This window comes from Silene latifolia, chromosome X (assembly GCF_048544455.1).
Source record: "Silene latifolia isolate original U9 population chromosome X, ASM4854445v1, whole genome shotgun sequence".
Lineage (NCBI taxonomy): Eukaryota > Viridiplantae > Streptophyta > Magnoliopsida > Caryophyllales > Caryophyllaceae > Silene > Silene latifolia.
Window position 1 is genome coordinate 115,868,489 of NC_133537.1, and position 17,023 is coordinate 115,885,511.

Consider the following 17,023-nt stretch of genomic DNA (forward strand, 5'->3'; position numbering starts at 1 on the left):
CTGTAGATATAAGTGTTATTTGTTCATTTGTTAAATATAATTTAACATGATTTAAAGTTACTCTTTCTTTCATTACAATTGCAATTTTTGTGGTTAAAGTTACACTTTCTTCACTACAATTACGTTTTTGTCAGATTCTCGTAATTAGACAATTTTGCACTAGAATTGCACTTTTGTTAGTTACAGTTACACTTTTTTTGTTACTATATGTCTATAGTTAAAGTTACACCAACTTATCTTTACCTTTTTTTGTTCTTTTTTTGAGTGTAGGATGTCCATGAGCTTTATTTGAAGCTACAAAGGAATGCTACTGTCTTCTATTCATGGTATGCAGAGGCAGTGATGACGGTCAAAAGGTTAACAAGAGATCTGAACTATTCTAGTGACCCTGTCGCTACACAATGCACGCAGTCATTCTTTCAAAGCCAAAGGATGAAGGATTATGCTGTGGAAATGCAAGAGATAGCTGAACGAATAAATGATTCCGTGAAATCAGCGCCTGTGATGCAACAAAGTTCAGGTGTTCAGAATCAGAATGAGGAGGTAGATGATGAGGGATACATGGAGGAGGGTGGTGATGATGATGAAGAGGAAGAGGATGGTGATGAGGATGAGGGAGAGGAGGAGGATGGTGATGATATGGAGGATGAGGAGGATGGTGAGTTTGTGAAGGATGATGGATACGAGCATGAGAAAGAGGTTAATGTAGATGTTGGTAGAGACTTCGAAGGCGGGGTAGCCGCCTCACTTGATTGTGATGAACTAGCCAGTGATAAAGCACGTGAGGTGTCTACAAAACAGATTATGGAGGCAGTGCAATTTTACAACACGGCTGAATTTAAGGAAGTTGGTAACAGAGAGGATGACAGTAACGACACCAATGTGGACTTTGTTAATGCTCGAGAAATTTCCTTAAAAAAGGAGGAGGGTAGTGGAGAAGGAGGCGGTCGTTGGCGAACAGCTTACATTTGACCGTGAAACTCTTGAAGATTATTATTCAAAAGAAGAGGTTGATAATGCTGAGAAGAAGTTCTATGCGCTGGCTGCTGCTGCAAAGGAACACGAGCAGACTATGGAACTTAGGGAGGTGGCTGTTGTTGAGGAACCTCAGATAGCTGATAATAAAATTGAGGAGGATGAGCCCACCGACACTGATCCAACTGTAACTCAGTTCCTATTTTCGACTGCTGAGATTAGTGAAGCAGAGCGCCGAGCTGATCCGCCGGCTGGAGAAGCTCAAGGGAGTGGAGAGGTACCAGAATATTCGAAAATGTCCGCTGATGCTACGAGAACGGTTGTCCATGTGACTGAAGTTGTGAATGTCAAGTTGGACAAGGATAACGACCAGAGTGGGAAGTGTACTGCAAAATTAGACGATGTTGTACAAGTGGAGACTAAATCTCCAGAATTTATAGGGCCCGATGATGGGGGCGTCTGAAAAGGCGGAAAATGTGTTGGTGGAAGCTCAGAACAAAGAATTTGCCCCCTGTCACTCAGTTCCTTTTTTCGTCTGCTGAGCTTAGTGAAGTAGAGCGCGCAGCTGAACAGGTCTTAGCAGAAACTCAAAATTCTCTAGAGGTACCTGGAAATGGCGCATGCACCATGACTGATGAGCGGTCGTTAAAGGTAAACGAGGTGCCGGAAGGTGTATATGCGTTGCAGGCAAAGGATTTTATGGACATAGAATGGACAAGTACCGTCTATTCTAGTGCGGAAGTAAACGCGTTGTTCCAGGAGGCCCCAACATCTGTGCATGCTGAAAAACAGCCAGGTGGAAGAATGTTGAGCCAAATCTGGATACAAGTTCTCAGAAAGTGGTGGAGAAGGTGGTGGATGGGGTGACACTGAAGGATCACCCAGGTAATCCATTGACCTTTAGAGTTTTGAAGTGCCATGGATGAAGTTATATTTTCTTCCACTAAAATTACTATTTTTCCCGTTAAAATTACACTTTTTATAGTTAAAGTTACACATTATTGAAATTACACTTTTGGTTGCTATAATTACACTTTTTACCATTGCAGTTATACTTATTTTGTAATGATGAAATTACACTTTTTTTTTTATTTAAACCATGAATTTACACTTTTGATTGTTACGTTTTTTGTTGGCTTTAACAACAGTTATATTCACTTAATTTAGCGTTTCAATTTTGGAACCCTGTTTGAAAATAATCCCCTACGCGAACAAAAGTGTGGCCGGCTGTTGACGGTTTCCTTTATTGTTACAGATGCGGTGGTGGAGGATGGGGTCGTGAAGTCTTTGGAAGGTACAAGCACAATCTATTCTGCTACAGAACTACATGAGGCGTGCGATGGGGTTGCCGTAAATAAGAAAGGGACTATCGATCATGGAGAAGTAACATCTGCTGTATTACTATAGGCAGAGAAGGCTGATATTCCTATCCCGACAACGTACGTCCCTCGCAGTGATCTCAGCTACCATCCCTTTTTACTTCACTCGAGCGAGCCCTTACCGTGCATGGATCACGTGTTTGAGAACTTTGGGTGTTCTATTGATTGTGGGGCACCTGCTCCTGATCAGTGCTTTGCTACGAGAAACCTATCATTCAGTCAGGAGCTCCTTGCACTAATGTTTAGTAACAGGAAATACTTGATTGACTATGCGTTCAATCACTCAGACGTGTTTTCCCAGTTGTAAGTGTATTGTTTTTTAAAAGGGGCCCCTATCATTCCTAATTATATATATTTTGTTGACTAAATGTCTTTGTTGTAGGGAACGATTGGTCCACTTTAGCGAGTTTTATTTCATTACCCGGGAAGACATTGTAACTTTGAACCCTGGGGAGCAAATCATGACTAGTGTTATTGATGGGTGGTGCTTGCTACTCAACCACATCATGAAACCTTCAGACATATCCCGTTGTTTCTTTGGTCTAAGTCACACTGTAAATGATTCTTGATTTTGTCTAAGATCACTATGAGTCCAGTAATAGTGATGTCAAGCAGTAGTTGCTGATATTACACGGTTGTCTGTTAAAATTACACTTTTGTCTGTTAAAATTACACTTTTTAAAGTTAAAATTACACTTTTGTCTGTTAATATGTCACTTTTTAAAGTTAAAATTACACTTTTGTCTGTTAAAAGTACACATTTTAAAGTTAAAATTACACATTTTAAAGTTAAAATCACACTTTTGTCTGTTAAAATTACACTTTTTAAAGTTAAAATTACACTTTTGTCTGTTAAAATGTCACTTTTGTCTATTAAATTTACACTTTTAAAGTTCAAATTACACTTTTGTCTGTTAAAATTAAACTTTTGTCTGTTAAAATTACACTTTTTAAAGTTAAAATTACACTTTTGTCTGTTACAATTACACTTTTGAAATTTCACTTGTGTGTTAAAATTACACTGTTGTCTGTTAAAATTACACTTTTTTTTGGTTAAAGTTATACTTTATTTTAACAAAATAACTTTTAATTTTCTGATTATGCATTTTACACTTTTCAAATTAAAGGACCCCGCAAGGGCTATTTGGAAGGCCCAAAAGCTCGGGAAAGTATTGAACAAAGATGAAGACATTTTTGGTGGCTGGGATGCTTGGGCTGAAACCTGTCGTACACCATTCCAGCTTGACACGGACATGGTATGTAACAAAACATATAATCTATAGTATTTTTTTAAGGATTACTTTTTTTGATCTAAGCGACACACGATGCAGATCTTTCTGCCTGTGTTATCTAGTGACGGTGATCATTACAGTTGCGCCTGCATAAACTTTCTAACCGAGCAGATTGACTACCTTGACAACCGCAAATACGAAGACCCATTAGAAACGCTGCCTTACGGAGGGATAGCACGTATTTCGGTAAGTATGCGAACTCCAAAATTCCGCCAATATCTATGGGTCATATTACTTTAACACACTGACGTGTATTCACGTTCAGGCAAATATAATGGGGAAGTATTTGGTGTCGAAAGGGCTGTCTAAGGGGTCAAAGGTCAGCGGGTTTAAGATCGTAAACATTGAGTTCAGTTGGCAAGGTAAAGGGTATTCGAGAAATGACTGTGGTATTTTCATGATGCTACATATGCTGTTTTACCGCGGAAAGCCTTTTCAATGTGACATCGGGAAAGAGGAGGCTATGAGTTTGTACCATGCTGAGATTGGTGCAACCCTCGTCCTCTGTGACCTTAACAGTTACAGAGAAGACATCTTGCGCCGGGTTGGTAATTTCAAAGACACTGCTGGACATCCGTTGACAAGAAAGTTGAACGTTGGTAAGAGGAAAACAGATGGTGACATAGGACCGAGCGCCACAAAACGTGCCCGCGTTCCTGAATCTGAAGAGCCCGTGATGAATGCGACACCTGTTTCCATGCGCATTTCGTCTGGTAAATCCCTCTCCTCTGTTAAGAGCCAGCCTCGTGGAAAGGAGGACGGGTTGGGCTACTCTCTCGACTGTGGTAGAGGAGGTTTCAATACACATGTGGTGTCGAAGATGCTCCGGAGCAACCAAGCCTTAATCAAGGATATTAAACAATGGAGAAAGCACGTTGCCGACTATTGCTTGTTAGTTGACCATAATTTTGAGGAACGATTGGTTAATCTGAATTAATAATACTCATACTCACGTTACTTTCACATTGAGTGTATTTTAATTAACGAGCTTTTAATATTATGGAGTGCAGTGAACAACTGGTTTGGTACATCCGATACGCAACGCTGCGGAGAGCTGACATTATGTCCTTGGCCCCTGAAAACCATATGTCGTTGAATGTCATCGAGTGCTGGTCGATATTGATGAACCATTTGGAGAAGGAGGAATATGGCGACCATGCAAGGATGTCATTCTTCGGTATATGTCACATTGTACTGCCATTAACCATTGCATAATAGTTATATCCACTTCTATTATACCTTTGTTAGTTAGAATGACACTTTTCTTTGTTGCAGTTATACTATGTGAATGTTTCACTTTAGTTCTTTTAAGCAACAAAAGTGTCATTTTAACGGACAGAAGTGTAATTTAAGGAACAACAGTATAATTTTAGCTGTCAAAGTATCCACATTAATCATGTTCACTATTACCTTTAAAATGACATACTGTTGGGACTGCTGGGAACGTTTGAACAACCAGGCACACAATCAGACAACACCTATGATAAGTTGTATCAACTCTGGGACACCTTCATCGTGGATAGTGAGCAAACCGTCAACTTGAAAACAGACTTACTCTTTGTCCCATTCTGCATTGACGACCATTTCGCATGCGTATGTATCAATCACAAATCAAATTCAGTCGACCTTTTGGACCAGCAGCGGCATTCTGATTTGCAAAAGTCTCTGTTTGGAAAAGCATCACGTTTAATTGTAAGTTATCGTCCAGTCCCTTTTCCCAAATGTTTTTTTTCTCAATCAGTTTTTTGAGGTAATTTTGTACATATGTAGGCAAGTGCAGTCACTGATTATTTGGAATCACGGGATAAGGAAAAGGTGAACACTAGAGCACGGAAAATTCCTAATTATGCGTTACGCCAGATACCTTTTAGCGGGAACTCACCTACTCTCAACAAACCAAAGTCGAGGCTGTTCACCATGATGGCAATGCTCTTATATGAGGGTGTTCCTTTTTAGCATGACGACCTCGAGAAGAAGACATCAAGGCGCTATTTGGTGATCCAGCTAATAGCTACCCTCGTTCTAGCAGACATGAATGTCTTACGTGAAGGTGTCCTCGAGAAGGTCAAAGCTTTTGTTATCAACAAGGAAAAATTGTGGAAGGAATTACAACTGAAGCGTAAAGTGCCCCGTGTCATTGTAAAAAAATAACAATCCTAAGCTAGTGGTTAACTTTTTGTGGGAATATTGCCTTGCCTATGTAAACATCTATTTCATACTTGGTATCATTATCACTAGACAGTTAGTTTTTGTGTAAACAATGTTAGCAGATCCTTATTTGTAGCTTTCAACATTTTGTAAGACAAGGTGTTTTACAAAAAAATATTTATGTTGTTAATAGAGGTGCAATAATATTTATGTTGTTTTCCCAAGCTATGTCATAAGGCTTTACTATAGATGAAGTGTAACTTTAATCGCATAATCTGTAATTATAATGAGATGAAGTGTAATTCTGATAATACAATTCTACCCTAAACAGATTCTACTTGGATAAAGTGTAACTATAAAAGAGATAATTGTAATTCTAAGATAACTGTAATTCTAAGAAGATAAATTGTAATAATAGTGAAGAGTGATCAATTTCCAGGACTGATGTTACACTTTATAATTGTAATAATCAGTTGACTTCCTGGCAGTTTGATGTCTAAACACAATACGAAACATCAAGCTGTACCTCGTATTTTGTGTAGACATCAGTGAGAATGATAAATGATACATCCCAAAAAAATTGTACTGATTATTAGGTATTATAGTGATTATTCTAAGATGTCAACTTCTTCCTCTTCTACTTCTTCTTCTTCCGACGATGACTCTGACAATGGCGACAACGGTGGGTGCTCTACGAAAGGATTAGGGCAGTTCCTTTTGTCATGGTTAGCTAATCGCTTGCAATTTTTACACATGCGTTTTGGCTTCCTTGCCAAGGCAACTGCTTTTGCCTTCATCGACAACACTCTCTTTCCACTTCCCTTGTTTTTTGATTGCTTCGGCGGCAAAATGGTTATCTCCTGACTAGCAGAACAGCCAAGAATTTTCTCCAACTGTTGTTGTTTATTCAATGGTGATCCTAAGGGTGACAGTTTCTCCTTAAACTATCTAATTAGACTAGAAAAGTTGTCGACGTCATCCTTCAATTTGCCCATGAGCATACCAACTGTCTGATGAATCTCTGACCACATTACTGACATCGCAATCTGTTTTCCATCTATTATATCAACGTTCTCAGTTGCTTCCCCATTACAATCGAATATTTTAGACCTCATTGCATCTTTACACCATCTATTAACAACACATTATTCTGGAATAATCTTTACTCCGTTCGATGAGTAAATCCATATGACATGCCGGCAAAGAATGCCTTTCCTTTCAAGCATTCTGCAGCTACAAGTTGCTTTCAATGTATCTAGATCATCAATATAGAGTAATATGTTAGTTAAATCAGTCAGAAAAAAGTGTGACTGTAAGAAACTAAAGTGTAATTCTAAGCGGCATAAGTGTAACTCTGTGAAATGTAATTCTAGTAAAGATAATGGTAATGGTAATGAAAAATTGTGTAATTCCAATTCATGGACAATGATACCTGGGCAGTATGTGACCTCATAATTTTTGTCCCTGTTTGCATCTCTTACAGTGGTCACCTCTAAAGAGTCACACTCAGAAAAACCTCTGCTTTTACAAGTATCGATTGAGTACTTGACCTCTTCTTGAAATTCCTCGAACACTCTATGACTGTATACTTGCACCCCGTGCACCTCGATAGCCAGATGCGTTGATAGTTTAGGGAAAGTGTGTATGTTACCGTTGCCAAGCTTTTTCTGTGTGTGTCTTTGCTGGTCCATCGCGCTGTCAAAACGCAACGAAAACTCAACTAACGTTCCCGACTTGCTCTCAAATCTCAAAAAAAACTATTTTCGCTCTCTGATCTTTGGGTTGTCCTCATAACACCCCCCATATCTAGGTCCCTACAATGTGCCATAACCCACTGCTTCCTTTTAGTGTACATTTCTTTAAACCAGTCAATGTTATTAACCATGTGTTCTCTGCCAATTTCTTCCCATTTTGCATCGAACTCTGCCGCTTCAATGTCTTCATTCCATATTATGACATTTAATTTCTTTACAAAGTCAGAATAATCTTCTCTCGTCACTCCATACTTGCTTGGCACTTTGTTCATGATATGCCACATACAATATCGGTGGCGCGCTGTCTTCAACACGGAGGGTAGTGCTTTAAGAATACCAGGATCCTGATCGGTAATAATATACTTAGGCTCTTTTCCACCCATCGCAGCCAAAAAATGGGTAAAAACCCATTTAAACGAGTCTGCGTCTTCATGAGCAACCAACGCTCCACAGAAAGTGACTGATCGTTTATGGTGATCTACCCCGGTGAAAGGTGTGAAGGCTATGTCATACTTATTGGTGGAATACGTCGGATCGAACGACACTGCATCACCAAAAACTGAGTAGTTCCTTCTAGCGATTCCGTTGGCCCATATAGCTTTACTAAGGCTACCGTCAGAATCAACATCATAGTCAAAGAAGAACCCTGGCCTATTAACAAGCAATTCCTTAAAGTGTTCCATGAACATCTGACCATCCCGTTCATGAATGTAGCATTTCACATCTCTGTGAAAGTTCTTAAAATCATTTAAGCTAGCTCCAATGTTTTCAAACCCATTAACATGCTCCTTCAGAATTTTGTAAGTCTTCGTTGCTCCTATCTTCAGCTGTTAATTAATGACAATCTTTTAGATTTATTTAAAATTTTAACTTTAACGTCTCATATAGTAATTGTAATAAACAAAAGTGTAATTCTAATGACTCAAAGAAAGTGTAATTCTAACCAACAAAACTGTAAGTTTAGGAAGGCAAAGGCTAACTTCAGCAAACCTAGAATACCCACCCTTGAATTATAAAGGATTATAATTTTGTGATAGTCTGTTATGTTGCACGCCAACTTCTGAAACTCTCTATCTTTGGCTGATACGAGTTCATGGTTGTGCCCACTGTGGAATTTGTCAATTAATAATTCCCCATTCCTCATAAACAGCCTAATCCTCGCTTTGCACCCAACGTGCCTGACTTTGTGTCTCCTACCTGACTCCTGGCGGTCACTACACTCCAATTGTCCCTTATGTTTGAACCCCTCTCGGTTGCAAACCAACAGTTTAGATTTTATTTTCCCGCCACGCCATCTCTTAGTCGTGTACTTCCGCACATCAAAACCACAAGCAACAGCATAAATCCTATAAAATGTCACAGCCTCCTCTATTTCCAGAAATTCCTGACCAACATAGGGGGTGAACTTTTCTTCAACGCCCCTGCAAAACTCTTCCTCGTTCGGCTTTCGTTTTTCATTGTGCTCAATATTATCTGTCAATAGTACAATGATTATCAATTGTATTCATAACATCTTAAAGTAACTCATGTATTTGTTAAAATTATAGCTTCGTTAGAATTACACATTCGTTTTTCAAAATTACACTATTGTCTGTTAGAATTATACTTTTTACTATTAGAATTACAGTTTACAAACTTACGGCTTTTGTCTGTTAAAATTACACTTTAGGTTGTTAAAGTTACACTTTTGTCTGTTAGAATTATACTTTTTACTATAAAAATCACAGTTTAAAAACTTACAGCTTTTGTCTATTAAAATTACACTTTTGGTTGTTAAAATTGCAACTTTTGTCTGTTAGAATTAAACTTTTTACTATTAGAATTACAGTTTAAAAACTTACAGCTTTTGTCTGTTATAATTACACTTTTAGTTGTTAAAATTACACTTTTGTCTGTTAGAATTATACCTTTTACAATTACAATTACAGTTTCAAATATTACACTTTTGAATTTCAAAATTACAATTACAGTTTCAAGAATTATACTTTGTACGATTACAATTACAATTATACTTTCTACCATATATAACAATTACAATTATACTTTTGTTGCTTAAAATTACACCTTTGGTAGTTAAAATTACACTTTCGACCATTACAATTACATTTTTTACTTTCATGGTTCATATTACCCTTCAGAATGCATTATTACAGTTACCCTTTATTACAATTACAGTTTTGTTATTCCTGAAATTACTCTTTCGACCGTCAGTATTACACTTTATTCTGTTTACGCAGTCTTTTAACTGTCACGTTGCAAATACTATATTGACTCGTACAAATAAGAAATTGAAATATGAAACAACTTAAAACAAATGTGACGTTATCTACCAAATAAATAATTCCAACGTCGATAAGTTTAACTTCAACTTGACAGAGTTGATGTTGAACTCAATAATGTTGGAGTTCATGTTGAAAGAGTGGATTTACAGTTTTCAGATAATAAAAATCCAGCTTAAAAAATAACCTAAATTGCAGTTCCTTCTCATATTTAAGCTACTATTGATATTTAACCTAATTTTTTGATAAAAAAATATAACCTAACGTTGATTGAAGCAAATAAATATACAATCCCAAAATTACCATTGACAAATGGAATCATTTGCAAATCCGTCATTTTTTATGTTGGAATATCCTCTTGTTCTTTGGCTATAATAATGGAAGATGATAAAGGAAGATGATAAAGGGAGGAAGTATGATTTTTATTTGCAGAAGTTTTATTTGCTCAAAATTATCCCCAGTAAGGATGAATATCCATGATGAGTTTTTTTCACATTGTGTTTTTGGTGGGGTTTGTTTAGAAGTGTGTTGAGGAAGGTGGTTGAATAATTCTGCATGTTAATGTGTGTGCACAGTGGGTAATAGAAAATCATACTGACACACACACACCCTCTCCTCCTCAACCTATTTCCTTTTTTTTTGGAAGCCTATATTGCCTTTACAGCAGGCAAATCTCCGCTGTCCATTTACCTAATCCAAAGGTCCTAGTAAAGACTTAAGGACTCAAAAGATATAAAGGACTTGGGAGAACTTTACTCTCTCTCTCTCTCTCTCTCTCTCTCTCTCTATATATATATATATATATATATATATAGGCAAGATCCGGTGAGTCCACCTATATATTTGAGTCCATGAGTCCATAAAACAATATCACATGCTATACAAAATAATATCACGAATTTTTTTTTTCAATTTTTTTTTTTTTCAAAATTTTTTTTTTTTTTTTTTTTTTTTTTTTTTTTTTTTTTTTGAAATTTTTTTTTCTCGAAAAAGTTTTTTTTTTTTTTTTTTTTTTTTTTTTTTTTTTAAGTTGTGATATTTTACTACAAAACAATATCACGATTTTTTTTTCAAAGACCTTTTTTTCAGCTGTGATATTGTTTAGTATAACGTGTGATACTGTAAGCTGTGATATTGTGTAGCATAACGGGTGATATTATATTACAACACAATATTACGATTTTTTTTTAGTATAAATTTGTGATATTGTTTAATATAACGTGTGATATTGTATCATGGACTCACGGACTCAAAAAGATAGGGTGGACTCATGTGATCCTAATTCTATATATATATATATATATATATATATATATATATATATATATATATATATATATATATATATATATATATATATATATATATATATATATATATATATAGAAGTGAGATTTATTTAGTCCACCTTAATTCATTGAGTTCATAAGTCCCATTTAGAGCCCTTGGATTGTGAGTATGAATGGCTAAGATTACACCAAAAAGCAACTTATAAGATTATAATATTGGGTAGAGTATTTACCTCTCTTCTTTAAGGAGGTAGACCTACTGTACAAACTACATGTGTCTTTAGTCCATCAGTCATTTGCACGTTATTCTATTTCACTCAACTCTCTCATACAACTCCCTCTCTAACAATTTCAAAAGCCGTCCAAATTCTGTCTTTGATTTCCACATTTCTTCATCTTTCTTTTTCACATTTCCACAAAGCCATTTCTGCTCTTCTTTTATTCTCAATCAAACCGTCCTAATTCCCACTAGTACATAAATGACATTAGGCGGGGACAAAAGGCTACGGTTACGAAAAACAACCGTAGCCTATTATAATAGGCTACGGTTGTTGGAAAGAAACCGTAGCCAAAAAAACAAAAGGCTTCGGTTCACATCTGAAACCGTAGCCAATAAACACTAAAGGCAACGGTTCTTTATTTAGCCGTGGCCATTTATAATAGCATAAGGCCCACAAAAAAATATAATACTCCATATGCTCGTATAACCACACTGCTCCGTCTATCCAATTTCCCTAAATCGGATCGACCTCACATACCCTCAAATGCCTCTTCTTCATCTCTCAATCTCTCAACTCCCCCTTTTTCGAATGTGAAAGCAAGCGGTGATAAATCATCCAGCGTCCGTCGCCACCATCACCACAACGTCAACCCCAAGCTCCTTAATTACGCTCATGACGCCAAATCGCCATCACCTGCACCACGTTAGCCGGGACGACGTTAAATCGCCAACTTCACCACCGCCAATCAATTAATTATGGTACTTATGATGGCCTTGATGTTGGAGGTTTCTCTCCTTTTTTTTTTTTTCTTTTTTTCCTTTCCTATTACTCATTTTATCATTCATTTGGTGGACATGTCCAAATTTGTACTCTTTTATCTCATATATTTGTTCTGGGCAATCAATTATTTCATATATTTATTTAATTTTTGCTTAATTTGATTTAGATTTAGGTTTATATCAAATTTAGGATTTTTCGGTTTGATTTTGATGGGTATACAATCAGATGCTTAATTTGACTTAGGTTTAGGTTTAGGTTTAGGTTTATATCAAATTTACAGCAGCGAAACAAAAAAGACTTCTTTTGGTTTTCACCTGTATGCCTGTTAGCCCCGGAAATAGTATACTGATATGGACTTTTCCTCGAAAATTTGGAGTTTGGATTGATAAGATTGTGCCGCGGTGGATGTTTCATATTGGTCAGAACCTTATACTGGAATCAGACTTTTATCTTTTACATGTGAAGGCAATACCGTAATATTTATCCTTACTGGCTACAAGTTTTGTAACGTTTGCATAAGTTTGAAAGCCTCCTTTGCATACTTTGCACAAGTGATGCTGTTTATGCGGTTGCATACTTTGCATAAGTGATGCTATTAAGATATTATATTATCTATATGATTTTGTCCTTTTCCGTGACTTATGATTATTGCGAGATTTGCTAATATGAACCCTTTCTTGTTGCAGTGACAGTTTTTTGTAGAACCAACCATTCCGAAAATGGTAACTAATTATCAAAATTGGGTTATTGAGCTGCTGAAAGAGTATCCTCCAGCATATCTAGATCGTGCACTTCAGAACTAGGTACCGTCAATATTATCCTCTGAATTTAATTGTTGTGTTAGGATTTCATGATTGTGGAATTAGGTTCATTTCGAACTTGTCTTGGTCAATAAGCATTAGGGACCAAGTTATGATGCTAGACTTAGAAATAGATGGGGATAATAAACACTTGATAGTGAATGAGTTAATCATCAGGCTAACATTTTATAGACGTAGCAAATAGATGAGGATAATAAACACTTGATAGCGAGTGAGTTAATCGGGCTAACATTTGCTACACCATGTTAATGAACTTAACATTGCTTTCCGTATCCACAGTATTAACATACTTTAGGCTTGGTCAAGTATTGCCTTATCTCTGAGATGAAATATAGCTTGCTTTTACAGTTTGTTATACACCACAATCGTGATTTTGAATGCATATTAGCTCTGTGCACTTTGAGAGCGAATTCAGTCAGTCATAAGGTTTATAAATTTTGTTGGGATATAGGTCATTTGTAGCAAGTGACTGCGGCCTTCTTATGGTTCCGTAAATATTGTTTTCAAGCATCTGAACCGTACCTACCACTACCATAAATTTTGGCATCTTATATAATTATGATACAGAATTTTTCCTTTTATGAAACATTCATCAGTCAATGACATAATTCTTAGGCTCTTGAAGGAGTCTTATTTATTCTTTATCTGGTGTGAAAGGGGGACAAACGAGATGTTCGATGGTGTCAGGTTTCAAGCCTAAGTGTACATTAATCATAAATAAGCTAGCATTAGCCGTATAATGCACCATATTATGTTTCTAGATAAACCAAGTGTTATGTAGGGTAAAAACTGTTTAATATGTGTGTTAAATAGTAGTGTTGTTTTTCTTTTGTTGTGAATGACACGCTTAATTCTATGTGAACCATAATGTTTAGGTGTAGGATGATGCAATCATTGACACAACCTTAGAAAGATACTATGGTTCAAATTTGACAAACCTGATAGAAGCAATAATCAAGAGAAATATGACAGTAAGTTTCTTGCCTTTCTAGTATACTTAAACCTTCATCGTCTGAATGTTTCCTTCTGTTAATCTTCAAAATTTTGAACCATAATGTTTACTTGTAGTTTAGTAGTACAAAACTTGTACTCCGTATAAAATATACATCTTGATTTAATTACTGAATAAGCTTTAAGATGATAAAATAATAATGTGCTGAATTGAGATGTATTTATATTAACATATACTCGTCTTTGATAGTTAATGATTCCTGGTCATTAAGCTACATGGATTAGGGGTTTGGTGAGAGGAAATATGATGCATTTCTGAATATGTGTCTTCTAGCAGAACTTACACTTCTAAAATTTTGAAATTCGGACAATCAGTTTTGCAATATATCCTTATTTTGCGTCTTTTTTTAAACTGGTTGTTTTAATTTCCTTACACATTTAACTACCGTTATGTTTATGAGCGAGCGGAAAGCTTTGCATATGGACATATAATATCGTCTCCATGATCAAATTTGGCAGGTCGGGAAACATGTGATGCGTAAAATCAAGTCTAATGATGCTACTTGGATCATGGAGAATATCGGGAGCTTCAGTTGTCCGAGTAGAATATGATTTTTTATTTTGTTTAGCTTTGAATATTAATGTTGATTTGTAATGGCAATTGTATGTTAAACATTGTAATTAATTATTATCTTTATAAAAAGTTTTACATTCATCAGAAAAAATATATTGGAAATAATTTTTTTTTTAAAATTTTAATTGAGAAACGGCAACGGTTGTTAAGAAAGTGTAAATGTGAATAAGTTGGTAGTGTAAATGTGAATAAATGAAGTGTAAATGTGAATATAGGGGAAGTGTAAATGTGAAAAATCTGAAAGTGTAAATAAGAATATATTGGGAGTGTAAATGTTAATAATGAAAAGTGTAAATCTGAATAAATTGTAAGTCTAAGTCTGATAAGACTATAACTGTAAATTTTTAATGTAAATGTGATGAAACCCAAAGTGTAAATGTGAACAAATGAAAAGTGTGAATCTGAATAAATTGGAAGTGTAAATTTGATGAAGCTGCAAGTGTAAATGTGAACAAATGAAAAGTGTAAATCTGAATAAATTAGAAGTGTAAATTTGAGGAAGCTGCAAGTGTAAATGTGAACAAATGAAAAATGTAAATATGAATAAAATGGAAGTGTAAATGTGAAGATTCTGAAAGTGTAAATGTGAATAAATTGGGAGTGTAAATGTGAATAAATGAAAAGTGTAAATGTGAATATAGGGGAAGTGTAAATGTGAAGAATCTGAAAGTGTAAATGTGAATATATTGGGAGTGTAAATGTGAATAAATAAAAAGTGTAAATGTGAATATAGGGGAAGTGTAAATGTGAAGAATCTGAAAGTGTAAATGTGAATATATTGGGAGTGTAAGTGATGTGGCTCATATTTATGCACATTTAGTCCCCTAATTGAACCTAATTTTGCATACTATTATAGCATTTAATGGCCATTTTATCCGTCAAATCCTTTCTATTTTGCTCCCCTAGTGCATTTTATATGTTTTATAGGAAAGGAGATAATGAGACGGAATTCCCGTCTCTCGCGCATATTCGGAAGCTTGTTGACGATCTTGGATGGACTAGTATGAAGAGGAGGCAAGAATGATGACCAAGGATGTAGGAATAAAGAGTATATAGAAGGATCATAGGCCTAAAAGCAAATAAAAAGGGTTCTGCAGCTCAACCCACTCGAGTCAAGATCAAGTAGCCCGAGTTACAGCTCAACCCACTTGAGTCATTTTCAACCCGCTCGAGTTGAAGCTCAGGACGCGCGTTTTTCACTCGGGACGAGCGTATTATTTTACAGGAAGCTTTTCTTTGCAAAGGGAATCGTGCGTGGCCTTGAGGGACTTGCAAGCTAGGACGTGCTTGGCCTTGAGGGACTTGCAAGGCTTTATTCAAAACTTAAGCATGTTATTTACTAATCTACCCTTGCTTAACCTAATGATGTACCAATATATATACTCCATTTGTAATAATCAAGAGACCAAGCTTCCTTAGATTAGATTAAGCTCTCAATAGGAGTAGATTAGAATAGATTTCTCTTTAATCTTTCCACAAATTATACATTAATCTTTCCTCAATAATTTCTCATACAATCTTAGATTTAGTTTGGTACTTAAACAATTCTTGGGTTTGTATTGGGGAATTGACAACTCTCCACCATTAATCAAAGGGTTTCTTCTATTGTTCTTCCATTTCCTTTCTTCAATTCAAGTTGTTTACATTTGGATCTCTTGGGTATGTATTTGAAGATTAAGTGACAAGTCTTCATCTTTATTCAAGAATTCTTCTTTATTTATGTTCATCTTTACTCTCCAAGTTGGTAACACTCTTAATCCCTCTTTTATTTACTTGTTAATCTCTTATTTATTTTCTTGCTTAATCATCATGTTTACTTGTGTTGTGATGTTTGACACCATTGCTAGTATAATAATCATGATGAGTAGTGAGTAGTCTCTTAGCTAGGATTAGTGGGGGATTAGGGGAACTATAACATGGAGGTAGATTCATACTTAATCTAATATGTTATCATAAGATTGCTTGCTTGATGTAGTGTTAACCTATGCACATGTTATGCTTGATGAAATGTAAGACTATGAAACCTTGCATTTTTTACCCATCTCTTATTTATTCAACAAGACTTGTAAGATATTAACCAACTTGAGTCTTGTTAGATCATGCATAAAAGTGAATAGGAAGAAACTAAGTCGACTTGTAGGTGTTGTACAGTCTAGACAACTCAGCTCCGGGACCTAAATCTTCCTATGAACCGTAAGACATAAACTAACTCGGTTCTTCTACAACAATAATTGCTTTCAACTATGGAAACATGTTTGTATGATCACCACTATGAATCCCCTATGAAACCATGACATCCTAGTGCTTTTAATCATTTTTGTTTTATTGCTTGTTTACATTCCATTGCTTTTATTAGATTAGAATCATCAACCCATTTCAATTGTGACAACCCTAAGTGCAACTACAATTAGATTGAACAATTTGAGTACCCCCATCCTTTGGGTTCGACCCCGACTTGCTTGCTATGCTAGTAGTTGGGTATAAATGTGTTTGAGAGCGG

General features: G+C 35.9%; 2 protein-coding genes and 1 long non-coding RNA gene across 3 annotated transcripts; 1 reads left to right on the plus strand and 2 right to left on the minus strand.

The window, feature by feature from the left end:
• Window positions 1–6,402: 6,402 nt before the first annotated feature.
• On the minus strand, window positions 6,403–7,485 carry LOC141618152 (uncharacterized). The gene is made up of 4 exons (XM_074435258.1): window positions 7,227–7,485; window positions 6,992–7,049; window positions 6,798–6,925; window positions 6,403–6,713 (listed from the first exon to the last, which is right to left on the minus strand). The coding sequence occupies exons 1-4, from the start codon at window positions 7,483–7,485 to the stop codon at window positions 6,403–6,405; spliced, it is 756 nt and encodes a 251-aa protein (XP_074291359.1).
• Window positions 7,486–7,541: 56 nt separating this feature from the next.
• On the minus strand, window positions 7,542–10,164 carry LOC141618153 (protein FAR-RED IMPAIRED RESPONSE 1-like). The gene is made up of 3 exons (XM_074435259.1): window positions 10,131–10,164; window positions 8,810–9,021; window positions 7,542–8,237 (listed from the first exon to the last, which is right to left on the minus strand). Exons 1-3 carry the CDS (start codon window positions 10,162–10,164, stop codon window positions 7,542–7,544), a joined length of 942 nt encoding a protein of 313 aa, XP_074291360.1.
• A 1,691-nt stretch (window positions 10,165–11,855) lies between these two features.
• Window positions 11,856–14,626, plus strand: LOC141623550 (uncharacterized). The gene is made up of 4 exons (XR_012533442.1): window positions 11,856–12,122; window positions 12,804–12,920; window positions 13,814–13,909; window positions 14,409–14,626. It is a non-coding gene; the product is annotated as an uncharacterized LOC141623550 (long non-coding RNA).
• The last annotated feature ends 2,397 nt before the right edge of the window (window positions 14,627–17,023 follow it).

What these genes read in the sequence shown, in the direction of transcription:
- LOC141618152 (XM_074435258.1), bottom strand. Translation starts at nt 7,485, where the DNA reads ATGGACCAGCAAAGACACACACAGAAAAAGCTTGGCAACGGTAACATA. An exon ending in AGGAAAGGCATTCTTTGCCG is followed by an intron (nt 6,926 to 6,991) that starts GCATGTCATATG and finishes TGTTGTTAATAG; the next exon opens with ATGGTGTAAAGATGCAATGA. An exon ending in AGAGATTCATCAGACAGTTG is followed by an intron (nt 6,714 to 6,797) that starts GTATGCTCATGG and finishes TGTCACCCTTAG; the next exon opens with GATCACCATTGAATAAACAA.
- LOC141618153 (XM_074435259.1), bottom strand. Translation starts at nt 10,164, where the DNA reads ATGACGGATTTGCAAATGATTCCATTTGTCAATG. An exon ending in AATGATTCCATTTGTCAATG is followed by an intron (nt 9,022 to 10,130) that starts GTAATTTTGGGA and finishes TACTATTGACAG; the next exon opens with ATAATATTGAGCACAATGAA. An exon ending in AAATAAAATCTAAACTGTTG is followed by an intron (nt 8,238 to 8,809) that starts GTTTGCAACCGA and finishes CGGGATGGTCAG; the next exon opens with ATGTTCATGGAACACTTTAA.